The sequence below is a fragment of the Pavona decussata genome, unplaced genomic scaffold (genome assembly GCF_977016875.1).
Source record: "Pavona decussata unplaced genomic scaffold, jaPavDecu1.1 SCAFFOLD_286, whole genome shotgun sequence".
In the NCBI taxonomy this organism is placed as follows: domain Eukaryota; kingdom Metazoa; phylum Cnidaria; class Anthozoa; order Scleractinia; family Agariciidae; genus Pavona; species Pavona decussata.
In genome coordinates, this window is record NW_028145687.1 from 1,588,397 (window position 1) to 1,615,975 (window position 27,579).

General features: G+C 40.0%; 1 protein-coding gene across 1 annotated transcript; it reads left to right on the forward strand.

The window, feature by feature from the left end:
- The first annotated feature begins 1,375 nt into the window (after positions 1 to 1,375).
- Positions 1,376 to 24,172, forward strand: LOC146455113 (uncharacterized). The gene is made up of 18 exons (XM_085094775.1): positions 1,376 to 2,748; positions 5,803 to 6,157; positions 7,375 to 7,471; positions 8,798 to 9,306; positions 10,523 to 10,726; positions 10,859 to 10,927; positions 11,444 to 11,516; positions 12,354 to 12,499; positions 13,489 to 13,612; positions 14,814 to 14,967; positions 15,579 to 15,700; positions 16,393 to 16,520; positions 17,147 to 17,272; positions 18,475 to 18,671; positions 19,547 to 19,730; positions 20,914 to 21,002; positions 21,466 to 21,733; positions 22,934 to 24,172. The coding sequence occupies exons 1-18, from the start codon at positions 1,643 to 1,645 to the stop codon at positions 23,744 to 23,746; spliced, it is 4,764 nt and encodes a 1,587-aa protein (XP_084950901.1). The 5' UTR covers positions 1,376 to 1,642; the 3' UTR covers positions 23,747 to 24,172.
- Positions 24,173 to 27,579: the final 3,407 nt, after the last annotated feature.

The window sequence follows — 27,579 nt, forward strand, 5'->3', positions numbered from 1 at the left end:
AACATATGTAATATATGCTAATTACAGAATACCAATTTTCAGTGCACCATGACCATATTTGGGCAGTGTTATAATGTGTTGAATACCTGCCAATGACTATTATAAGAACTAAGATTACTGAGAAAAAAATACTTACAGTCGACTCCCGATAACTAGAACATTAACCTTCCAGGGAAATTGAAAAAAATTCGAGTTAACGGGAGTTCGAGTTATCGAGGGTAAAATTATATAGAAGATGACCTGAAGGGAAAGGAAAATTGCTTCGACTTAGCGAGGGTTCGAGTTATCGTGAGTCGACTGTTTATGCAAAAAATCATATTTAGAGAGCATTAGGATTTAGTTACAGAAAATGTTGTCTGGCGCGCTTCCTGTAGCTCAATTTCAAATATCTGATCTTATCAATGTTTTTCAAGTGATTATACAAGAAAATAAGTGGGGAAGACAGACGGTAAATTAAAATAAAACGGAGGAAACTCCACCTTGTCACGGATCAAAAATTCCTCTCATTCCAGACAACGTAGGCAGATCACATTTTCCGGCAAAAATTGCTTTTGGTGACAGGATAATGTTATAACAATCTTCTAGAAAATTATTTACAAATCGTAATAAGTCTCGTTTCTTCTTTCTTCATAGAATCTATTCTAGGCCCCTTCAAGTTGTTTGCATAGTTTAAAATTGGTTGCGTGACTCAAACACAGATCTTGCGTGACAATATTGTTTACAAAGTCATGAAGTTGCTTGATGTTCTGTGGGGAAGAACCGGACGCTAGTGGATGGAGAATCGCAGAGGATCGCGTCCGCTCCAAACCCCAACAAAACCGCAAGCTCTCGCAGATGAAAGGTAAAACTGTACGTGGCTGTCACTCTTTGGCATGTTCCCAAAGAAAAAGGACAGAGAATTTACATGAAAAATTATTGAAAGAATGTCGGTCACTCAATGATTTAGAGACCGTTTCGCTGAAAGTTTTTTCGCTTTCTGCCGTGTGCAGTATAATTCGGTATAAATGGATAATACTCACCCATTCCAAAATATCCATTCAGGATCGATTTATTGACAACATGCAAATTTTCTCACAAACTTGTTATTACTTGGTCTGGTAGTTTTGAATCTGCTTTCTTTCCCTCATCCGTTCTGATCCGTTGCCAATCGGTCCACTTCATTTTATTTCCTTCCTTTTCTGTCCATTTAGGACAAAATCCATGAAAAGGAAAAAATAGATTTCGGTTTCTTGAAGTAACCGTCTCAGTTACAGACACTTTCGGCTTAATTATCTCACTTGGTTTTGATGCAACCCCCGCGGCTAGCAAAAAAAATCTAGAAAACCGTCTGCAATTATAAAAGCAAGCAATTCGCGCAAAGATCGGTCTACTCTGGATTTGAAATAAGTAAGTTTAAAGTAATTAAGTGGTAGTTTTGTGAACTGAATACCAAAAGGACCGGAAAAGATCACTGCCGAAACTCTTGACCGAAATGAATACTTCCCCATAGTTTTCATGCCACTGTCAACCCATCCAGATTTTACGGAGCCTACTGTCAAGACTAGACGTGTCAGATTCCAGTGTCACGACCCGCGCGTAAACAGTCTCATGCCACAACACAAATAATGCGATCACTGTAATCTGAACGGTCCCGCGGTTAGAAATGCCCTCGAAATATCTGCTTCTCGGAGGCATTCTTCTTCTCGTTCTTCAGTTTGTGCGCGAAACAAGATCATCGAATGAGTTGCGAAAAATTGAAATAACCGATACAGGAGCGATTTGTAATGACAATTCACGTGCTGTATTTTACACTGATTACGATGGCGAGCGTTCACCCACAAAGTGGATCATTTTCTTCGAAAGTGGCGGACTTTGTACGTCAAAAGCGGATTGCAACAGGAGATACAAGAACAAGAATTCGACAGTTTTAATGTCATCGAAGACACTTCCTGATAGAGTGACTGGGAGAGATCTATTGTCTTCTTCGGCAAGTGAGAACCCTACATTTCACGATTACTTCCATGTTCTTGTGCCCTATTGCAGTAGTGACCTATGGCTTGGAGAATCAGCGAGTCTAAACAGAACATTTGATTTTAGGGATGATTCCTCCGCGGACAACTTTATTTTTAGAGGTCAAACAATTTTTCGATCGGTGTTTGCAGATTTGAAATCTAATCTAAGTTTCGCGGAAGAAGTTGTGGTTTCGGGCAGTAGCGCCGGTGGCATCGGCGTCTTAAATCACGCCGAATGGTTGTCAAACAATTTCTCCGCTCAATCCAAAGCCAAGCTCTTGTTCATCATCGACTCAGCATGGTTTATCAATTTTCAAGATGGGTTTAAATCAAGAGTGAACCCAGAATTTCATAAATTAGCAAAGATATCTTCTCGTGCTTGCACTGACTTGTCCTATGGTTACTCTTGTTGTCTGTCCGCACCGTGTTTGATGTCACGCGCTTACTTCCCCTCTGATAAACCAGTGGCGTTCGTATTCAGCCTGTACGATATTTACATGTTCGCAGATGTACTTAAAAGACTGGAAAATGAAGGAAAGACTGTCGAAGATAACGTGGCAGATTATATTTCTGTTGTTAGCATGTATGGCGGAGCCATGAACGAGTCGCTTGAACTTCCCGAGAGACGAGGAGCTAATGCAAGCTTTTTTGTACCGGCCTGTTTTCAACACACATACCTTAGCACCTCAAGCCTGTGGGACAAAGGCGGCGTTCTAAATCCTTTGGTGGAAGTTACTCGAGCTACAGGAAAATTCAGGTAAGATTAACATGAAGCTGTACCCCTCTGGAATGGACATCCCTGTGACCGTCTTTGAAAGTGAACAGAGTCGTCTATCTTGGAGGGGTGAGGTGTCCACCCTAGAGAGGTGTTATATAGTTTAACAGGTGTCCATCTTACTGAGAGAAGTGATGCCCATGTGATACTGTGTCTGTCCAAGGGCAGAGTGCACGTTAGGCCCAGTTGAGTAGTTCATACGTCGCATTTCAGTCGAATGTAATGCAGACGAAGTTAATAAAAGAAATTAAATTCGTCGGTAAAGCGACGTATGAATCGGTTCGTGGAATTAAATTTGTCCAGATGTTTTATCCGTCAGACGGATGAAACGTCTGACATGCGTGTGAGTTCAGACGTCGAAGTTCAGACGCATCGAATTAAATAGATAAATTTGAAAATACATTAACGTAATATCGATTCGTCGTTTTCTTAAATCTGGAATCGTCGTAGGTTGTCCACACCAAGTTCCAGCATCCTATGTTATTCAAGTCGGTTGAATTAAATCCGTCGTCTAAATCGAATCTCTAGTATCGGTCTTACTTACAGACGAAGTCAATTCGAATTAAATTCGTCCGACTTATATTCGACGTTTCAACTAGGCGTTAGAGAGGAGTCAGCCTTGAAGTGAGGTGCCCACCTCAAAAAGGTATCCATCTTAGAGACATTAGCTGTCCACATATGGTCGTAGTGTCTGCATTTTAGCATTTGAGATGTTTGTAAAGGTTAGAGAATTTTCTACCTTAGGATGTGTGCACCTTAGCAAGATGTCCACTTAAGAGAGAGGTCCACCTTAGAGAAATGTTTTCTTTATAGAGTTACCTACTTCGGAGTTTAACTTTGGAAAGGATCTGATTAAAAAGATGTGAGATGATAAAGAAGTGGTTCAACATTTTGTCCATTGCAGGGAAAACTGGAGCTAATTTCTTTATTTAGCCTTAAACTTCTCTCCTCACCTGCAATATGTTTGACTAACTTAAAGGCAGGACTGAGAGCATAACCGACCTATGTAAAATTTTAGGCCGTTTTTCGATTTTACTCGGACTTGTCCGAATTTTTGCGTGTGAACTGCAATTCGATTGAAAAACATTGTCCAGTATTTTTTTTCGCTGATTTGTGTTTCGCATTCGAGAAATAACGTATGCAAAGAAACTGCGTTTTTGCTTGCGTACATAAAGAAATCGACAACTCATTGTTTCCTGGTGCTTATTATTCGTTCCGTGAGAGTGATTTGCAAATTACATCACGTCTTCTTGGCTCAAGTTTTGGCTCTCTTTCTCTCACTTTAGCGTCGAAAATAGCCGCATATTTTCTACGAAGCTTTTAATTTTCCTCAAGAAAACATAAACCATTTAATACGCGCCTCGAAGTCGTATTCATTCAAAAGAATGAGACACAATGGACGCAATAAAGCGTCACAAAAACTATGATTCAAAGAATTTATAGTAAACATTTAATTCTATCTAAATGACCCTTTGCTCTGCAAAATCTATTTTTAAAATTTGGGCTGGTAATGAATGGAATCGATTTCTTTTTAATTAAACGCCAAATACTTTCCAGAACGAATGCAAATCTTATCATTCAAGCGAATGTCACGCACATACGTTGAAAGATTGAAGGCAATGAAAAGTTTTTCAAGAATACTGCTTTAACTTTTGTTCTTCTAGGAAATCTATCGGTAATGTCTCGATGAAACTCCTGCTATTCAACGTCTGTAAAGTAACAAGTGAGTCATTCTTGTATAACTGGCTGACAACGAAAGGAATTGCTTGCTTTTTAAATGCCAAATACTTTCCAGAGACAATGCCGAACCAACCAAAGCGACTGCTTGGCTTCCGTTCCACGGTTCAATAACCAACTGGCTATTCGGATAGTGTTTGCTAATGAGATCAAGCAAGACAGCGTTTATTTGTTGTTTGTTTTTGTTTCAAGATAACCACTCACTCCAAATTGATGCGAAAGAAGTGAGTTATTTGAACTTATGGCCGGTCTTTTGCGTTGCAAAGGCACCCAAGTCCCGAAACAACAGAACGAAATCGGCACAGGCAGACGGACAGACGGACGGACGGACGGACGGACGGACGGACGGACGAACGAACGAACGAACGAACGAACGAACGAACAAGAGGAAGATACGTTTAGGAGAAATGTAATCCGGTTTTGTTTGCCTCGTAAGTCGGTAAAGTGATAACGCATTCTTTTAACGTAAATAGTGTTTTTGAAGCAACAAATTAAAGAAAAGAGCGGATCGAACGAGGTAAGAACCAATGTCTTACCCAAGTTATGTCTTCGAAATGCATCTGTATTAAACTGTATCTGCAGCATTGAGATGAACCAGTGAATCAATGGCTGATGCTTTGCAGTCCTTTGCAGTTCAAAACTCAGTCCTTGAAATTGGTGCATTATCCTTCTATGAACTGACAGACCTGGATATGGCCTGCAAATGCAGCTACCTGGTAACGGCTGCCTCTCGCCACTCCCAGATGCTGGTAGCGTAGCAACCAGGAGAGATGACAGGCAGCTGTATAAGGAAACTGTGGGGCTGTGTTGGTGGGGAGTGGAATTGAACGTTTGGTTTTAACAGCAGAGCTGATAAGGTAATTTGGCCAACATAAAAAGATTCGAGTGCCGTCATTTTGAGTGTTAGCCCTTTCTCAGAATGAAATATGACAAACGGCTGATGCTCGAAACGTCCGCACTCAAATCTCTTTATGGTGGTCAAATTACCTTATCACTGAACTCTGTTGTAAAACCAAACATGTATTTGATGGTAGCCTCGCCCTGGCCAACCAGCTTCTGGCAAATGGAAAGCACCTATATTGAAGACTAGTCCCAACCAAAAAGGGAATTAAAAACAGCTCAAAAAAATGTATACTCCTGAAACATTCCATACCCACTCCACTTTAATTACACAGTGAGCCATGTGAGAACCATCCTCCCCCCCCCTGGGAAAATTGCAACATCTTGATCTTGACAACCACCAGCAATGTTTAACTCCTTGAAATTCTTAGACTATTCTTTGTTTTCTTTCCTCTGTAGTCATGAAATTAAGAGTGGAACTTGGGCTTCGACAACAATCACAAAAGGAGATGGTAATAAAACCAGCATTCAAGATTTCCTATCTTCATGGGTCAAATCAGGCCACAAAGCACACAAGTTAATTGACAGCTGCATTGGCGCTCACTGCAATCCCACATGCCCTGATGAAATAGTCTTTGTGGATGCAGCCCAAGTTTGGAACAAAGTTGTTAAAGTGGTTGTTACTGTCTTGTCATTGGTGATCACTGTACTTTGTATTGGATTGAAAGGAACCTTTGTGTATTATTACGGTCACTTGACAAAGAGACAGGAAATTTATTTAAATGACAGTGAAACTTCTCAAGCAAGAAAGGAGGTATGAAAGAACCTTACACTTACAGCTGTATATATATTTTTGATACATACAGGTTGCTGTCTTAGTGTTTGGCTTCTTTAAAACAATGTCTCTGCGAGAGATTATACCACTTATGTAAGCCCCCCCCCCCCCACCCAAACAAATGGGCTTCTGTCCCAGTGGGACATCTAGGGGAGTAGAAAAGATTGCCCAGTCCCACCCCTCCCCCATTTTTGTACAAACAAAAATATGACCCAAAGGCCAAAATATTTTACATACGTTTTGATAACTTTTCACTTCTGCCCTCCCCTCTCTCCCATTTACTCTACGTGCCCACCTTAAAGGAAAATCTACAATCTGGATCAGTCACTGTTACCCCCCCCTCCCCCAGCAATAATTGGTGGGGGGGGAGGGTAACAACGTCAGTATCATACCTACTAGCGCTTGTATTACCACAGTAACAGAAAAATAGGCCAGTAGAAATAAGATACGGCAGAAAATGTATTTTATAATAACTGTCAAATACGCCGCACTTTCAGGGCAACGGAATTTAAAGGCAATTCTCGTACTTTTTCTTTGTTATTGTAAAAAAAAATTCGACGGCATTTTCCTATGGTCTACACTCTTAGCTTTGTTTTCTCGAATCAATTTGTTTCTCTTAGAGGAGACACTGTAAAGAGCTAAAACTCAAAGGGAATTTGTTCGTTTTCCTTCAAATTTGGACAGACTAGCTAGTTTAGCATATAAACAACAAAAACGTGTCTGCGAATTTTTTCTTTCGAAATATTTTTTTCTCCGAGAACGATTTTTGTACGATCACTCCACATTTTTTAATCCTATTCCGAAAATGTTCTGTAACTTTTCACTACGATTGAATATGACAAAACGCAGACACGTTTTTTTTAGCGCTTTGGGTCCGGAAACTGAGGAGCAAATTAAATTAGCGAAAAACAAAATTTGCTTTGACTTGTAGCTTTCAAAAGGTGATTCGGACGCTTGCATTTAGAGGCAAAGAGGTCGTGAAAAATTCGACACTTTATTTTTGTTTCAAAATTCTTGGTATACTTTGATAGCCAGCTCTATAAGCTTTAATTTAACATAGGGATTTAGGTATCTACAGATTAAACTGGACGCGCTACAACTTGGGCGCCAGACGCCTCTAAAGGTATACGGTAACGGTAAACCTTAACATGGTAACCTACAGTTGATTTTGTATTTTGTGTTGGTCTGTTCTACAGCTCCCATTGTGCAAGTCGGATGAGGCTGTTAGTCTTGCCTGTCTGTCGTTGACTTATACAGTGGATTTAGCCAAGAAGAAGAAGAGAGCCAAGCATGGTGAGTACCAACTGAAAGGCTTCTCCCCAATCTTCATTCCCCACTGTCTTTAACAATTAGTCAACGAAGAAGAAGTTGAAGATATTCAGTACAATGTGAAACAGGAATTACACATTGAAATTAAGCTTTCGTTTGTCACACATGAAGCCGTCCGGGTGATCGTTTGTAGTTATGAAATATGAAGGTCTTTGATCTTAAAGTTGGAAATTGATGGGAGCAGAGTCTACTGCACGGAACAGAGATTTACTGCACGACTCCGAATCCGTTAAATGCTTGAAAATATGAGAATTGTAGTCCGAATTTAAATACTCGCGGACCCGTTTGCTGAAATGTCGAGAGGTCTCGCCGATAGTTTGGTTTTGGGTAAATGATAAGCGTCCACACTGAAATGGAAATCTTTGGCGAGGTTCCGAAGTGTTTTCATGTGTTGTCGTTGCCGTCGCCATTGTCATTGCTAAAGCTCCCTAATTTGTGGTTCAGACGCAGTATTATTTTCAGACGGATAATTCTTCTGATGCCTAATTTCCGTATGTCCTCGACGAATATAGCGTCAGAAACGTAACGCCCTATAATCCAAATTTAAGCTCTTGTCAAGGTTAAAGCATCATATTCTCCAAAAGAAAAACAAAAAGCCCTCAAATCTTAGATCTTGGGGTTGTGAGCCTATTTACTTTTAGGCTTATCTGTTTTAGGCTGTTAGCAGCTGCCTTAAAAGGGAAGAATCACGTGAATTTGATGCCATTACAAAACCGAAAAATGATTGTCTGTAAATTAAAATGAAATGAAAATTAATTAAAAGTAAAATTAAAATTAATTAATTAAAATTGTCTGGTTTTGTTATAAAATAAAATCACCCCAGTGCAATAAAACTGTCGATTAGTGCCTCTGGCCAGAGACAGAGTAGGTCGGAATGGATTGAACCTTAAAAAGTGTTTGTCTAACGTTTTTCAAGTTCTCTTATTTTTGTTTCCAAAATGCGCTTGAACAAATCACGAGTTGTTCCTTTCAAGAATTGAGCTGATTTCTTTCCTTTTGTTGTTCTAGAATTATTTTGTAGCGAAGTGAAGGTCTTTTTTCATCATTTTTAACAAAAGAGGTCAAAAACGCCATGACACTTCCTCTTTAAGCTGTTTTGTCTGCCAAGCCCAGCTTATTTTGAAAGACACAAAATTCCTTTCCAGTAATACCCTACCCCCTCCAAAGGTCGCTCCGCTAATTTTAAAAAAGGTTTTTTTGATTATTTTATTTTATTTATTTATTTTTTTTTTTTTCTTTCTTTCTATCTTTCTTTCTTTCTTTCTCTCTTTCTTTCTTTCTTTCTTTCAGAAATTGAGCGTGAGGAAAATGGGAGCTTGGTGAAAGCGGACAGAGACAGCAAAATCAGCTCAGTCCATAGTGGAGAAATTACTTTTGATGAAGATTCTAGTAGTGATTTGCAAGAAGACGAAGTGGACCCAGACTGGCCTCTGCCTTGTAAACTCCAATTTGATACCAACATGGACGCAGATTCAGTCAATTCGTGCCAAGAACGACAACCGCACTCAAGCATGAACGGAAATTCGGGTGTGGGGTCACGTGCCGGAAGTGATTTAACCCTCCTACGAGGTAACCATGGTAATGGAGATAGCGGATCGTTCAGTTGCGTCGTCCCAGTCTCTAAGGGTACTACGGATTATCCCGAGATGGATGACGGTCCATCGACAAAGCAGATCCTAAAAGGTGTTTCGGCGTATTTCAACACTGGAGAACTGGTCGCGATCATGGGTCCGTCGGGTTGTGGAAAGACGACACTGCTTGATTTGTTAACAGGAAGGCGCCGCCGTGGTTATATCGAGGTTTGTGTCAGATAATAGGCTGATTTAGCAACAGAAGGGGGAACGTCATTCGAGGACGCGAGAGCGCGCGGAATAGTCTGGACGCGAGTCTATTTCGACTATCTTATGGGTATTCTTGATGCGTACGCCGATGTCAACTGACGTTCCCGTTCTGTTGCTAAATCAGCCTAATATATTCTTACTCATGTCTAAATGGAAGGGAGACCCTCTTAGTTATGTACGCAACTTAAGCAGTTGCGAAAAGAAAACCTGAAAAAAAATTCAGGCTTGAACGGGATTCGAACCCATGACCTCTGCGATGCCGGTGCAGTGCGCTACCAACTGAGCTATCAAACCAACTGGGAGGTGGACATATTGTGAGTTTGTAATAATCCCGTCAAGGATGAATAAATGAATCTGAAAATATATGTGTTTCATATATTCATATTCACTTACCTATATCTGTTAGCTTTTCTTATCCTTGCGTTTTCAATTTACATAGTGTATAGTCTAGGGACCCGTTTGATTAATTTTCAGAAGATTTCAATGTTGACTTGGAAGGAAATGTTTGATTTATTTACGCCTGACAAATGTATTTATTCCGGGCGCGAAACATATCGTTCATTAAGAATCTCGAAAAAAGGGTAATTAAGGAGCTGTTTACATGGAGGGAGGAAGATTCTAGCACCAGGAAGATCCGAGAGGGCGGAAAAACTTTTCGTTTGCTTTACATGCAGAAATTTCGGCCGAAGTGGATACCAAGTGAACAAGGAAAAGAAGAATAGCCGTCAGCCTTGAGCAGCTGAACGCCAGGCTGCCGCCATGTTTGTTCTTTTTGTCCCTAGTACTAGGATCTTCCGAGCGAAAGTAGTTTACATGGTGCTAGGATCTTCCTAGTGCATTTGATCATATACACATGCTAATTTGCGCCATACAAATATTAATTATTATTATTATTATTATTATTATTATTATTATTATTATTATTATTATTATTATTATTATTATTATTATTATTATTATTATTATTATTATCTTCCTATCTCTAGGAAGATCCTAGCGCTAGGGCCAAGTACAACTTTTTGCATGTGAACTGAATAGAGAAAACATATTGCGCTAGGATGATCCGCCCTCTAGGATCTTCCTCCCCCCATGTAAACAGCCCCTAATATTATCATCATCATGATTATCATTATTATTTACTTGTTTTATAAACTTCTGTCATCTATGTATTCAGGGTCAGGTGTACATCAATGGAGTGAGCCTGGGCCGAGTACAGGATTGGTACGCTCGAAAGGTCGGTTATGTATTGCAGCTTGCTGTACCTTACTATGAAGAGCTTACCGTTAGACAGAATCTCTTCTTCGCTGCTCACATGAGACTGCCTAAGGAAACCAGCGCCTCGGAGAAATACGAGCGAGTTGAACAAATTATCGCTGAGGTAACTTATGTGTGTTTGCTATTTTCAGCCCAAAACTTTTAATGGGCTCCTACAAAAAGAGAAAACTTTACTCCTTTGTCTCCGAACACAAATCCCACGAACTCACCAACTTCAAATCTCTCTTGGTTCCAGACTGGTCTCACACAGATGGCTGACACGGTCATTGGAGGATCAGTGGGCCCGGGTCTGAGTGGAGGTCAAGTAAGTTGAGTTAATGTTAGAGTGGTTTTCAATTGAGTGTCGTAAGACCAAAACCAAAGTAATTACTCTGGCCACACTAGCGTTTTCGCATCGTTTTCACCTATCCCCACAAACTTGCTCGAAAACGATGAAAACGACTGAGACCTGGGATTGCGCATGTGTTAACATCACAAGACCATCCGCTATCTTCAATAGATGCCTCGATTTGGACTGGAACCTATGGTATTTGTCGCTTTTTAACGCCACCATTTTCGCCTGTCCACACTAGCAACGAAGCGTTTTCAAAACGATGCGTTTTCAAAAGTCTCCACTTTTAAAACCGTTTTCGAAAGTCTTCATTTTCATCGGCGTTTTCGTGCGTTTTAGTGTGGACGATAGTCGAAAAACCATAAAACAGTATGGGTTTTCAAACGAAAACGCATTTATTTGGTGCCTTTGTCAGCATAGCTAGGATACTTGCCGCGTTTATAAGCCCTGTTGTCACTGGAATCTCATCACTATCGTTATTTTTTGCAGAAACGCCGCCTGTGCGTCGCTCTTCAGCTGATAAACATGCCGTCAGTCCTTTTCCTGGATGAACCCACTTCAGGTAGGCGTTCATACATTTCAATGTGTATGGCAGTATTCTAACCCACAAGCCACTCTGCAGCAGGTTACAGTTAGGACTTTGGTACAAACGTATGGAGCTTAGATGAAAGAAAAATAACAGTACTAACTCATTGCGAGATTCCTTTATTATCATTATTATTATTATTATTATTATTATTATTATTATTATTATTGTTATTATTTCATCATCAAATGTACATTAAATTTATAAATACAGAGAAATGCCACTTCTTTTACTAAATACACTGGACCGCGGGTAGCGAAAGCAAATCAAAGCTGGCAGAGTAAGACAAGAAGAAGATATACGATATATTTAAGAGACACTAAAAGAAATAAGGGAGTAGAATATACTAAGAGAATGAAGTGATTACTTTATGAGATAGATAAATAAATAAATAAATAAATAAATAAATAAATAAATAAATAAATAAATAAATGAATGAATGAATGAATAAATAAATAAATGAATAAATACATATATATGTATATGATATACACTGGCGGTTTGTGGTTATAAGTTATGAATATTGCAACAGTTTAGAGATCAGGGTAGACACGTCAACATAGGTATCCTCAAGTGACAGGACCTTAAGCAGCGATTCGTGTAGCTTCATGTTCAGTACTGAACAGTCTGTCTTGCGGAAATTCAACAGAATACTACTCTCAAATTATGTTCTACATAACTTTTCCATTTCAAGCAACGCATTAGTTGTACCGGTGGCACAATTTGCGTCATCCTCGAGTGGTTATGTTCCCATCCGTGTGGCGCTGTAGCATGGTCGTAATTTTCTTTTATGATTAATAATTGTATTCCTAGGTCTGGACGCATCTTCTTCTCTCGAGATGTTAAACCATCTCAATCTTGTCGCCGAATCAGGCAGGCTTGTTATCCTCACCATTCATCAGCCCAGACTGGAAATCTTCCATCTCTTTCACAAGATTCTTTTCCTGTGTGATGGCCAGGTAAGCTAACTTTCACTAAAGTCAAATACGGTTAAAGTTAAAGTCGTACTAGAGCCGTACACAGGTAGCCAAGAGGGACAAAGCTCGAAAGCTATTGCAGCATGAACCTGGAAAGGATACTAGTCTATCGCAGTATACCCGGCATGAAGTAACTAGGAGTATTACTACCCCACAAGAAACCCAACATGAAGTGATTAAGAGTTTTACCTCCAGGGCCCAGTTGTTCAAAGCCCGGTTAAGCTAATCCTGGGTTAACATAAACTTTGATTCAAGTTTAATGACTAATCAATAAAGATTCTTCCAAAAGATTTTTATCCTTTAGTTTTGACTTATAGACTTTTCTTTACCGTTAGCTTAAAATTAGCTCTTAAAAACATTTAAAATAAGCGAGATGAAAACCTCGGTTAATTTTTAATCGGGGATTAGCGTTAATCGGCTTTCGAACAACCGGGACCAAGATGGCATGCCAGTCCATCACAGGATACGCAGCAAAAAGTGACCAGGTCCAAAAGATTTTTGTCTCCCAGTTTTAACATATTAGACTTTTCTTTACCATTAGCTTGAAATTAGCTTTTAAAAACATTTTAACGAACGAATCGAAAACTTCTGTTAACTTTTAATCGGGGATTAGCGTTGATCGTTTTCGACCAGCCGGGGCCCTGAAGTATTACTACTTCCCCCTGGATGGGATACCGGTCCATTACAGGGTTATCGCCTGCAATTTATAGGTTACCCTGGTGGGGAAGTATGAAGTAAGGTAACTTCTTGTGAACTTTTAATCGGTCGAAATTCTGCTGTGCTAGCCACTGGATTCCCCCTAGCTACAGAAATCACTGAATTTAGACAATTGTACAAATCATTCTGTACACAGAAATACTAAATAACTATAGCGTGAACTATTCCTTTTAATCTTTGTAGATTTTCCTTCTTTTGTTGTTGTTGTTGTTGTCATGGTTACTATTATGACGTCTCTGGTTATTCATCTTTAGGTGGCATACTATGGTGAGCCCTCCATGGCACCAGAGTTATTCATCAAAGCGTATGCGCGCGCAGCTACCGAAGAATACCAATTGAGTGAAGAGGCGCCAAAAATTGACGCCAAAAACCCCGCAGGTAAAAACAAAAAGGAGCTCATTAGTTGTAATACCACATAGATTGCCATGATTCTTTTGTCAGATAGGCTTAAAAATGAAGACTAACTGGAATTTGCTACGTCAGCTTTTGATACGTCGCTGACTGAGTTCACACGAGAACAAACAGTCTCCAAGAGTTTGACTGCTCACATGTAAGCGGGAGAGCGCATAAGAATCGACAAGAGTTGAAGGTTCATTGTAGGTTCAAGAGAACGAGATTAGAACTCTCAGAGCATACGTTAGTCGAAAAGATTACACGGGAGTTGCCGAGCATTAGAGCTTGTGGAGGACTGCGCATGAGAGCCGATGACCTGAACCTTTCTTATACCTAGCAGAGATCTTTGCAAATACAATCCTGTGGACATAGGAACTCATGTTAGGCCTGTCACCATGTTGAGCCCTTTCATTTATAAGTTTTCGAATTACTTGTCTTGTTTGAACTAAGACAAGTTCAGTTCTATGTGTTCGAAGGCGCCTTTACACGACAAATTAAATTTTTGCAAACTCGTGTGCGGTGAATGTGGTAACAGCAGTTGGCAGACATGTTGCCAAACTGTCAGCGACAGACAGAACTGATCTCCAATCGCACAAACGTTTCCAACAACTATCTAGAGTTATTATTCAATATGTTGTAACACTGCCCAAATATGGTTGTGGTGCACTCAATATTCGTCGTCCGTAGTCAACATATATCCTGCGATATACGTAATTTCGGTAGCGGGGAGAAAAGTGGCAACATAAGATCGTCTCCAGCTTTTCTGAAATAAAACTTTGCCTTGTTATCAATGTGTTGAATAATAAAACAATTATCCTACTCAATCGTGCGGAATATCCTCTGATTTTAGCCAACTCGCCGTACGGCCTCCTCAGCCAAGTATCAGGCGATATTCCGCGCGATTTCGCAGGATGATTGTTAATTAACTCGCATTTGCATTTGACGTGTGAGATTGGTTAAACAGGTGTTGTTTACTTCAAACGCTTGATAAAAGAAAAAAAAATATTGCCGTCAAACTCGGACTTAAGCAATAGCGGAGGTTTATTGAAGGGTATTTCGTGTGAAACACGAGTTTATCGACTTCATGGAGTTCGCCAACACTTTTCTGCAATCTTAAATTTGATGTGCCAAGCCGCCTTTAGTTATTTCAGAGGTGTGACTCAATATCTTTTCACTTTGAACACAGACACCATCATGGATTTGTTGAACTGTCGTGAAGCTCGGCGCGCAATTCTGGATTATTACCAAACAAGTGGCGAGCCACAGGCAGTCCAGGAAGCCATCATGACGTCACAGGAAAACGCCAGGAAAACTGTTTCCATGGAGACCATGACGACGTTGTAAGTTTGTTTTGAATGGCGAGTGAAGGGAGGCTTTGTGTGGAAAAGAATCCCACTTATTGCACATTAAAAGCGCGCCAAGGAACAGTAAGTAGCTTGAGGGAGCCAGGTAGCTCGTCATTGCCGGCACACTGTCGATTGTGATACCTATCACAATTAAAAACGTTGGACTAGCTAAATAATTATTCTTGTTGGGCACACTTTTTTCCACTTGTTTTTTTACTTTAAATTATTATACTTATAAATTAAGGGTTCTTCTTTTAGTATTGAAACATTATTGTGAAATACCTTAAATCTGTATTACCATGTAATGTAGTGTCTTAGTAGTTTCTACTTGTCTTTTTTTTGTGTTCGTCTTGCTCCGCCTAGATTAGCTGTAGCTATTTGCGGGGCAAACAAGCCACTACTCATGTTATATTTTCTGAAAAAGAAATAAAAATTGGAGATCAAGTAGTTTAAACCGGAATGATAATGGTGATGATGATGATGATGATGATGATGATGATGATGATGATGATGATGATGATGATGATGACGATGATGATGACGACTCAATGAGTCAGTACTTGCGAGAGACAAGTTAATCTTCCATTCTGTCTTGTCATTGCTAGAATCGACGGAGCCGGGCCATTCAACAGAATCTTTGTACTGGAGGGCAGAACCGCTGAGAAGCAAACAATCGGACAACTCTTGTATTTCCCGCTGATATTTTTCACATTCGGAATAATAGTTGGTAAGTTCAATTGATATTTTATCACCTGCTTTTCTGGGGGAGAATATTTTTTCCTGAGTTAACAGTACTGATTTCAAATGAGACTAATGCACGTGAACTTTTAATGACAATTCTCGGTCATCGTTTCTCCAAAGTCGCTAACCATCCCCTCCACTGACACTTCAATCTCCCCCACCCCCACCCCCTCCACTGATATCTCAATCTCCCCCATCCCCTCTACTGACACTTCAATTTCCCCACCCCCATCCCCCTCCACTGATACTTCAATCTTCCTCATTCCCCACCCCCACCCCCTTCACTAATACTTCGATCTTCCCCACTCTCCCCTTCCCCATTTCAATCTTCTCCGCCCCCACCCCTCCATCGAAACTTCAATCTTCCCCACCCCCGCCCCCTTTACTAATACTTCGATCTTCCCCACTCTCCCCTCCCCCATTTCAATCTTCCCCACCTCCAACTCCTCCACTGATACTTCAATCTTCCCCATTCCCACCCCCTTCACTGATACTTCGATCTTCCCCACCCTCACCCCCTTCACTGATACTTCAATCTCACCCACCCCAACCCCTCCACTGATACCTTAATCTCACCCACCCACCCGCCCACCCCTCCACTGATACTTCAACCTTTGAATGTATGTAAAATGTTGTTCATCTGATAGTTTGTTAAGTCTGAATGAATACGATTTTTAGGAACTGTTTATTGGCAAGCGGAGGAGAGGGATGGAATTTTACTGATGTCAGCTTACTGTGTTTACTGTTGTGCCAGTCCGTTGTTCCTGAGCTCTGTCTTAATGGCGCACCTCAATAAAGCTTTGAACGTGAGTACTAAAGCCGTTCACTACCTAGAACAAGTGGCCGAAGTAAAATATAAGACATTTCGAACTTTATTTAGTAAAATTTCGATAGACCAACGGCTCAACAGCTTTAATTTAGAGGCAAAAAGTTATTACTATCTTGTACAGCATGTAAAATGTTATCACAGTGACTGTATAGGACCATTACTGACTTAAGCTGTTAAGTTACATAATCACATTTAAATGATTTGATCCACAGTCTCAGAAGTCTAAGGAAATTACTGCTCAGTAGCTTTCATTTGATTGGTCACACTTTAGGATTTCATCCAAAGACTCAAACGTTAGAATCACCTTGTACAGCATAATAAACAGCACCACAGGAAAAAACTGCTCAGTAGCTTTCATTTGAATGGTCACACTTTAGGATTTCATCCACAGACTCAAACGTTAGAATCACCTTGTACAGCATATTTAATAAACAGCACCACAGGAAAGAACTGCTCAGTAGCTTTCATTTGAATGGTCACACTTTAGGATTTCATTCACAGACTGTGTATGCAATTAATACGAATGCGAATAAATGAAACGAACGTGTATTCCTTTTTGTGATAATGAGGTTGTAGTTTCAATTGCTTTACTTTTGTTTGTAGATATTTCATCTTGAGCGCGCGGATGGGTGTGGTCGGTCACATGAGAATGTCATTCAAACATTTGTACGAACAACTGCAATGTGTGTGTTACCAGTCATACTGTGTTCAGTCATGTCCTACTTCATGGTAGGTTCATTAAAGTGTACCTGTACCATTTACATGAGAATACTGGAAATTCCGGATATGCGTTATTTAGTTTGAAAGCTTGATAAATTGTCGCTGGGTGATGCGGTCTTTTGCTGTTACATCCTGTACTTTTCTTTAACTCGTGTGAGGACGAAAATTGATTTTCAATGAACAGATTAAGAATATGCCATTTGTCTACACTCAAATCCTAACAGTATGCAGGATGTTTGTCACAAGAACCTAGTTTAAGGACGGTGCCTACTTTTGTTACTGCGCATACGTTCTGCGCATCTCGAGATACCCGGGTTTCCTATGGGAACTGCTCACTAATACAGAGATATTTTTGCGCGGTTTAAAACTATGCGGAGAAAGTAGAACTTAGCAAGTGCTCTTGGTATCCAAAAAGAAAATTGGGGGTAACCATGCATTTTTCAAAAACTGACATACATTGCTTTATATTTTTGGGCTTTTTAGAAATATTGTTGCTGAATTATCTCTGAAAAATACCTGGTTACCCCCAATATCTTTTCGGATTCCAATAGGCCTTGCTAAAATCTGCTTTTCCCCCATAGTCATAAACCGCACAAAAATACTTTTGTATCAGCAGGCACCGTCCTTAATGGTCTAGACCCCACGAGTCTCCTGTAGAGTAGAGCATCTCGGCAACTAAAAATTGGAAGGGTAAACCTTTGACTTCTGTCAGGAGAACGTGGACTTTTTTAACAAACTCGGTCATTACTATGCTTGCGTAGAGCGTGAATGAAAAAAAAAAAAAAAACTACACTTAATTCTTTTCATGTGAACTCAAACTGAATAGCCTACGTCACCTCGCAAGTAAACGGGTAAGGCCATACCTAACCTGGTTAAACCGGTTTTAGCGCGGTTTTCGATTGAGGCTCGAAAGAATTTTCGCGTTTGCTGCGCCGTTTGTGCCGGCTTTACTACGCTCTGTGATTGGTCAAAGTAAAAACTCACATCACTTTTTGAGCCGATCAGAAATCAAACAAAACTTAAAAGTGACTCGGTTTCCCGCGCTTGATGTTTTCTTGTTCTGATTGGTTCATAGTGCTGTTTACGTTTGTAATGACTGCTTAGTGTAATTTCTTTAGTTTTCGGCATTGATCCGTTTCGTGCCAACTAATTCAAAACCGCTCTATAAGACAAAGAATTAGCTCAACTTGAACGCAACTCTTCCCCTTTAGGTGATGACGTCATACGACTTGTGGAAGTTGGTGTTGGTGACAGTCATTTCACTTGTTTTAAACCAAACTTGGATCGCGGTCTACATGATGGTCATTTGTGCGCAGCCGCAGATCGCTCATCGCATTTGCCCAATGGTGTCCGCCATTGGTGGCTTTGCGGGGGGCTTTTTAGTGCCCAGGCCTCAAATGCCTATCGTGTAAGTTTTTTCTGTTTTGTTTTTTCATGTTTAGAGCAACAAATTAGTGATAATTATTTCTATAATAAAATTGTTTTTATTGCATTCTCAGTCCTTTCAGATCTATCTCTTGTAGAGCTCATTACAAAAGTTGTCGGTCATTTGTATTTTTTTGACCTAAGGTTAATTCATCGGCATATTTGAAGTACTAAATCGTCACCAGATGGGCGAGTTTAAATCCCAAGGATAAAGTCAAAAGGCTCTCTTTTTATTTTTTGAAAATAGGAGGTCATCTACTAGATAACTACTCATTTGGAAGTAAATGTGTCCGGTTTAAATGCAACACGTTCAATACAAGTGATTTTTTTTTTTTTTTTTGCGCGGGAGAATACCGTGTTTGGCTGGACATTTCGTGCATTGTGGTAATGTAAAATACATGAAGAACTGCCCTTTCCAGCTATTTTCAGGGGTCTCCAAGAACAAGCAAACTGTTTGTTATAAAGATGTCCGTGATCTGAATGCATGGTGTTTATCTGAGGCTACTGCTTTCATAACTTTGTGTCACTCCGTAAATATTTAACAGCTATACTACGAACGTACGTTGGATATGACATGATAGATAGCTGCCGAGTTGGCTATAATCATCCCATATCCAACCAGCAGGAGTGGAATAACTGTTTCATTAGAAAAACAACCAAGAAATGTTGCTAGATCTCGCTGATTTCGTTCTGAATGAACAGCCCGGCACAAGACACCGGATTTAATAGCCGCTTTTTCTCGTGTATGGTGTAATGGTTGATATCCCATGGCCGCTTAGCCAATCAAAACGCTGGAATCCAATAATCCTCTTCCCCTCCTCTGACAATGTATCTTGAGATCCTTCTTTTACCTTTCAGGTATAATTTGTTATTCTACATCAACCCGCAGTTTTACGGCTATGCGGCCATCACAAAAATCTTGTTGCAGAATGTTCGTTTAAATTGTGAATACGAGTCCACTTTGAGCTGTATCAGCACGGATGGTAATGCTGTGTTGACAAGATTTGGCCTGGAGACCGTCAACCCCTATGAACACCTTGTGGTATGTGCGCTGTTAAACGCCAACACTTTGCTTCCTTTTTCTTGTTTCTCAGGCCCCTTCCCAGTGTGGCCTAATGACTTTTTTGGCATTTCGAATTTACAGCTTAACAGCTAGCCTATAACCAACGTAGAATTCCTATGCCTCTCTCTGTCTTTTATCTCGGTCAATGCTTTTCGGGTCACGTGGTCCGAGTGAAAAAGCGAGGTTTTTCCTCGGTTACGTCACCGAAACAAATTGATCTTGAGGGCCTGGGAGAAAGCCTTACAGGGACTAAGCAAGAGGCAGCCAATGCGCTTTCCTCGGTAAAAAGTTTCAAATTCAAAGTATTTGGAATCTCGATGAACGGTGAAAAACTGAGAGATTTTCAAGAAACAGTTTTGAACAGATTTAAAACGTCAAGAAAAATCTATTTTTGGTCTTGCTACGGGCCTAGTGCAGTTTAACCTTTAGGTGAAAGGCAATCTCGTTCCTAGAGTAGTCAGGCTTTTTGGTCAGCGGGTGGGCGCCGGGAGAGACTCTGGGGAACTGGAATTTTATTACCGCGGGATTTCTGCGGTAAAACAATGCAAGCCGTCTACGGGGCAGCCAATCAAAAACTTTAATTTTTTCGAGTTCCCCAGAGTCTCTCCTGACGACCAGCCGCTGGTCAAAGAGCCTGAGGACTCCTGAGGGTACGAGATTGTCTGAAAGGTGGAATAAAATAGGTAACCTGTGAGCAGGCTTCCAAGTGGGGTATAGTGCGAAAAGAAAAATTGGCGAGCCTGGCGAGCGGAGCGCGGTATGGGGGTGAGAAAGATTTTGTCTTCGCCCCATACCCCACTTGGGAGCCCGTTCACAAGCTACAAAATAGACGAATTTACAAACAGGATATAAATATGGAATGAAATCAGCATTTGTCAACGAAGTTGGAAAATAAAAGCGAGGTTTTTTCCCCGGGTGCGTTCTATCCATTCGGGCCGGTATTTCCGACGGACGGATCCAATCGCATAGTCCTCGATCGACTAACTAGTAACTGCGCATGCCCTAAAATACTAATTAATACGACCGCTGACCTAACGTGAATTACAGTCTTGATCTGCAGATGAACACTATCGCGTCACGTGATCAATTTAAATCAATCAGATTTGGAGAGAATTTAATGGTGGACTATAACTGGTCTTAGTATAATATTTATTCATTCCAGATTATGCTGGGGATGACCGTGTTGTCGTTGCTGCTATCCTGGTTATTTCTAGAAGCAAAATACTTTACGTTACGTTGCTTCGCTAAAACGTAAGTTGTTTTTAATCGGTTGTTGTTATTACAAAATGTATCTTGAGTTTCTGAATAGAGGATATTCCTGTTTTTGAGGGACCAATACCTTGTTTGGAATGAACTGAGAAGTATTCCGATCATTCTGCCCTCGATAGCAGAATAATGAACTGAAAACGGTTTGCTGAGAATGGAAGGAATTTCGTTCATTTAATAAAGTTTTAGGTTTAATATTAGTTAATATTATGTTTAGTACATTTATGTTGCCTGTAAATTTTGTTAGATTTGTGTGTTGTATCAGGGCTCCATTTAAACTAGCTATGCTTTACTGTATAAACATTGATTCAAATAAATAAATAAAAATAAATAACGGCTTCGTAGGAGACTGGTTATTTCCAGAACCGGAATAAAAAAAGCCATAATTGTTCCAAAAGAATGCACCATAAAAATACACTGATCTCGCATTGTTCTTTTTTAATCCCAGTCCACAAGCATTTCCAGTGGAAGCCGAAGAGGAGGAAGAGAAAGTTGAGGTTTTGGTTAAGCCAGTTGATGACACCCCCACTGAAGAAGACAAAGAAGAAATTCAAATGGAGACACCAGAAAGCTGCCGAATTAATCCTCGCAGTGCCACACGAAGGTCTGCGAAATCCAAGCTGGGTCTGATTAGCGGGAATCAGGGATTTCATTCAGTGAAGCTTCCTCCGCAGATGGACCCAGCAGACACCTCAGACACATTTGACACCGAACAGGTAACGTGCTGCTCGAAAAGTGATTAAGGACGGTGCCTATTTTTGTTTCTGCACGTATACGTTCTGCGTATCTCGAGATACTCGGGTTTCCTGTGGGTGGTGCCTACTAATACAGGGATATTTTTGCGCGGTTTAAAACTATTCGGAGAAAGCAGAACTTAGCAAGTGCTTTTGGTATCCAAAAAGAAAATTGGGGGTAACTATGCATTTTTCAGAGACAATAAAGCTTCAATTTGGAAAAAAAACGCCATACATTGGTTTGCATTTTACTGTTTTTTTAGAATAGTTGTTGCTTCATTATCTCTTAAAAATGCGTGGTTACCCCCAATTTTCTTTTTGGATTTCAACAGCCCTTGTTAAGATCTGCATTCCCCGCATAGTCATCAACTGCGCAAAAATACTTCCTTATTGGTAGGCGCCGTCCTTAAATCAACTATGCCAACTGGGGCACAATCGCGGTAGAGTCCGGTTGAGACAAATTTGCATACAACTCGTCGCGGGATTTTTCTTTTCCCCTACTGCAAAAACTTTCAAAAATAACGCAACAAACAGCTACTGTAATTACTAAAGAACGTTTGTAAATAAAAAATTCAGCTAACTTTCAGAAGATGAAGGCGATATATAATTACCCAAGGTGAACTTTCTTGACAGGTACTTTTATAAGAAAAGTAGGAGTTAAAGGGTTAAGGGCTTTTTTGAACCGACTGAGGTTGCCACCTTCTACAACGAGGTGTTGTGAGACCGAACCAATTTTGAAACGCAAAATTCTTTCCAGTAATAACACCAACCTGACAGTAAACCCAGAGCTTTTTCTGAGTGAAAGGTGTTTGGACCCCTCCACCCAAAAATGCTTGGATCCGTGTTAGTCATAACTTCTATAGAGCGGTTTCGAATTGAGTGTCATAAAACCAAAACCAAAGTAATTACTCTGGCCAATCGCAACAGATGTAAACAACACAACGAGCCGATCAGAATTCGAAGCAAATACATGTAACTGGCGCCAAGCGCGGGAAAACGCGTGCGGCGAAAACACGATTGGTTTTGGTTTGGATTCCCATTGAGAAAGTGGCGCGAGTTTTGTCAATCAATCACAGAGCGTAGCGATGCAAAACCAAAGTAAACACGAAATGACTTTCGACACTCAATTGAAAACCGCTCTATAGTACTTACATTTTTTCTCCAATGTTTGTCTCAACACAGACCACAGATGGGGAACTTAAGTCACCAAAAATCACCGTAAGACGCAGAAATCGATTGACAAGTGTATCAGGACAGGAACTGTGGAAGCACACCAAGCTGCACATGGAAGAGAGGAAAATCGACTTCGAAAAGCGTCTGTCTAAGGTTCAAAATATTGCCAGGAAATACTCCTTAAAGCACTCGCAGTCCGTGAGAAGGCGCTCCAAAGAGAGAGCTGCTATTCCTCGCAGAACCACTCTGGCGGCTTCAGCGTTCAGCGAAGCTAAAAGACAAGAGCTGTCACTTAAGCGTAGTGGAAGCCTAGAGGAAGGTTACAGGAAATTCCTCCTTGAAGATGAAACTGATGGGGGACTAGCTACACTTCCTTTCGACAATTTGAGAAAAAGCGAAGATTCTCTCGATGGCGAGAACGCCTTTGGAGGAGCCTTTGGCAAAAGGAGAGAAATATCCAAGATTAGCATAAAGGAGGAGAGCGAAGGAGAAAGTGAAGACGGCGCTGATTTGGCGCCAACGCGGGAAGCAGCGCAACAGGGAAAATCTAAGGTGGTACGTCATGAGGAAGACCCCTTTGTAAGCCGTAAACCAGGTGAAAGACAAATTCAAGCAAACAGGCAGCAGGTTGACAATTCTGAAGAGAAAGTGGGATTAGATAGAAACAACGATCAGCTGCGATCACGGAGTCGTAATGGCGATGGTGAAATGGAGGTAGATCACAGAATGGATGCGAGTTCCCTACAGGCGAAGAAGAAAGAGGAGGAAAGGCCTGTAAAGAGAGTTTCTATACTTGAATTGACTGAGACTTTGGACGTGTAACTAAAGCACGAACATTTTTAGTAATAGATCAAACACAAGGAAGAGTGTTTCCTCCGATTTCCAAACACCGAGAAGTAGGTCGGAAAAACGAGGCGCAGCCGAGTGTTTTTTTTAACCAACTTCGAGGTGTTTGGAAATAGGAGGAAACACTCTTTCGAGTGTTTGATATAGCTTCTCAAACTATTGATAATTTTTGGAGAAATCGAAGCAAAAGCTCACAAAATTTTATGATAATTAAGATCACATTTCTAAACCTCCTTCACGGTAGTGATTTGCTTTGTTTTGGCTTGATGAATTATTAATGTTTGAGAAGTCAAATTCAAACGTTTGTGAGGCATGGCGGCATTTAATTTATTACCATTTTGTCTCTCTGGTGGAATGTTTTCACGAGGGGTTTGCGACCATCGTCATAACTTTGTAGGAACGGGAAGCAAGAAAGGATTTCTATTGTTTACTTGAATGGAATATAATTTTTAGCAACGCCCTTTCCTCGCTCTGCCTCCTCCATGTTGATGCGTGGAAAAGGCTAGCCAATAGCCCTTTTCACGGTTAACTCTGCTCATTTTACAATGAAATCTAGCATGTGTGAGAGGCAATTTTGGGCTATTTTGTCGTTTTAGCCCGAAATTGCCTCGCATCCACGTTGGATAACATTGTAATGCAAATGAGAAACATTAACCGTGAAAAGGGCTATTTGACGATTCCATTTTGTATTATTTACTTGAAGGAAATACTATGCTTACAGATGTACTTTCTCGCTCGCATAAATATTTATTTTTTACGTTGCTCTTTCAATCTGGGGCCAATTTAATAAAATTTGTAGTTTACAAGTTAAGCTGTTGATTTACCTGGACACACAAAAAGAACCCCATTAAGAGTTAAAAAACGAGCTCGATAATCCTCGTTACAGTCAGTCCACGTGACCTATGACCAGTATTTCCGATTCGAGAATCCGCAAATAAATATTCGAATTCCTCTTTGTAATCTCCGACATTTGAATGGAATCTTGAAGATTTCTCAGGAAATCTTTCCGAAAAAGACGCATTAACTAAAAAAAGAGTCAAAATACTTACCTCATACTGTAATGTAAAGAAAAATTCGTAACGTTATACCGTCAATAAACCAGGGAAATTTCTACGGAACTCTAAAATCTCGTTGGCGGTGTTCAAAACTGACATATAAATTTCAAAATCCGTTCAAATTTCAAAAATACTGGTCAGGCGTGATGTAGATAAACTGTATTAAAAAGAGTTGTTGGGTTCGTGTAATAGTTAGTGCCCAGATTGTTTGCTTACAATAATTTATTGGAAATGTTTTATTAAATTGGCCCTGAAGGCATAGAATATCGTACTAGCATTTTTTACAATTATATTACGAGCGCGCGTTGGATACGAGATGATAGGCACGCGCCTCGTTGGCTATAATCATCTCACATCCAACAGGCGTGAGTGGAATAATTGTCTCTATTCTCGAGCATGGTATAATGGCTCATATAGCATGGCCGGTAAGCCAATCAAATCCTTGGGATTTAATTATACAATGATCCAGTTTTTTTAATAACTACCATTTTTTATCTACAATCTTTAATTTACTTGTAAGAGTTTGCTAAGTTAAAAGTTTTATAAAGTGACGAAAATTGTTAGAACTTGTTAAAATGTGACAAAATCGCTGAAATTATCAGTCGGTTTATCTTCAGGGAGATAGGGGAATCGTGTAATTAATTCGTAGCCAAACTTAGTAGTTTCAGATAAACGTTCATATTTTCTATCTTTGATTCAGTTATAAGAATGGCTACTGACTGGTTTCATCCAATACAGCGCTTCGAGGGTATTCTTTATTTGTATACTGCTATTTCAATTAACGTTGTCGGATCAAAGAGATGTTTTCTGAATAAATTCATCAAAATCAGTTATGCCTCACCCCTTAAGTGAAGATCTACGATGGCGAGCCCTGATTTGGATGAAAATGTTAGAATATCAAGTGGATAAGTTAGCAGCTGCTTTGAGGAAGTGTTTAAGCTTGAAGCTTTGATCCGACAACGTTAATTGAAATAGCTTTTGAGAATACGGTGGTACGTGATTTAACGGTAACTAACGTAACATTAAATACCTGTGTGCAAAGAGACGTGAAATGACACAATATTTTAAACGAGGCTGCATCGTCATTAAATTTGATACCAATTTATTTTGTCTCTGTGATCTGTTAAGTTGTTCTTCAAACAAAACTCATTAATAATTCATAAGCTCATTGACCTATCAAATGGTCGATAATACATCACGTGCAGTGGTTTTAAAACCCGATGAAACCTCCTCCTTATAAGTATGCGGTGTTTAATTTCTAACGTTCACAAAAGCATCATAGTTATGAACTCTCTTGACACAGCCGTGTCAAAAAAACTCGCAGCAAGTGTTTTATCGGGTCAAAAACCACTAGGTTGTGCCTCCTGGTTGTAAATCCCGATAAAACGCTGCTGCTCATAACATCTAAAACTGTGTTCATGGACAAGAAGAAGCTATCTTGGTAGGTGAACAGACAGCATAATGGAATACGGAATATACAAGTTTCTAAACTTTACTTTTTTATCGAGCTTTTATTGCCCCCGCAGGGTTTTGGCCTCTGGGCCAAAACCCGAGGAGGCACTCTAGGATTCCCCGCGTGTATACATATAAGGAATTTGAAAATGTAAGAAAGTAAGTACTGTAAGTAAATTTGTTAGTATGCGAAAAAAATCTCGATTTGATCAAACTAGGCGCGCACGGTCGTCTCGGGTAATATTTCAGCAAGCGCGAAAGGTGCTGTCGGGTAGCTGTCATTCTGCAACCACGAGGTCTTCGAGCAGCGTTTGACGGTCTTGCCAGCAAGAGTTTGCGTTTCGTCGTCCTCAAGCAGCATTTCGAGTTCTTTCTAGCAGTGTTTCAAGGTCTTGCAACCACGAGTTCGCATTTCGCCATCATTTAGCAGCATTTCAACCACGAGTTCGCGTTTTGCCATTTTCTAGCAGCGTGTCAAGGTCTTGCAACCACGAAGTCACGTTTCGCCATCTTCTGCATCTTTAGCAGCCTTTCAAACCACGAGTTCACATAATTATACATACAATACGTTGCTGTTTCACAAAACAAAACTGTATGACTGTAATAGATTTCAATGTCAAATTTACACAGAAATATGCTAACCAGTTATATGGATGTTAACTTCAATAAATATTCAAACGTTTCTTTTTTAACATTCGTATGCACAGTATTTATATCCAGTAAAAACCATATACAGGTGTCAAACAGATCTTGAAAAGCGGGGGCAGCTCTAGTGAAAACTATTACTAGTTAAGGTGATTCCGTTGAAAAAGAAGGAGTATTAAAAATTGTCTATGACTTGGTCCAGTTCATGACTATGTTATGAGCATTACAAAAATGCAATAAAAAATGGGGGTCACCGTGCTCGTTTTTGTGCAACCTGGATGGCTATTATAGTAAATAGATGACCCACGAGGTTTATATTAGGAACGCTAGTAATCAGAAAAGGGAACTATCATTTCTATAAAAATTAATTTCTTCAATAAAATATCGAAGCAGTTCAACAAAATTTACTTTAATCTTACACCACAAACTATTTTAATTGAACTGGAATAAAGATTATGAGAGAAATTGAAGATTTTGCTGTGGGGGCACGTAAGCAGCACACCTTTATACGTGCTTTTCAAAGCATTCAAATAAAAATATCTCAAAGTAGAGTATTAAACTTTTCTTTAAATCGCGATATATAGTGGTCAACCGTATGACATTTAAATTGATGCATTAAAAAATGGGGGTCACCGTGCTCGTTTAGAAGAAAAGGAC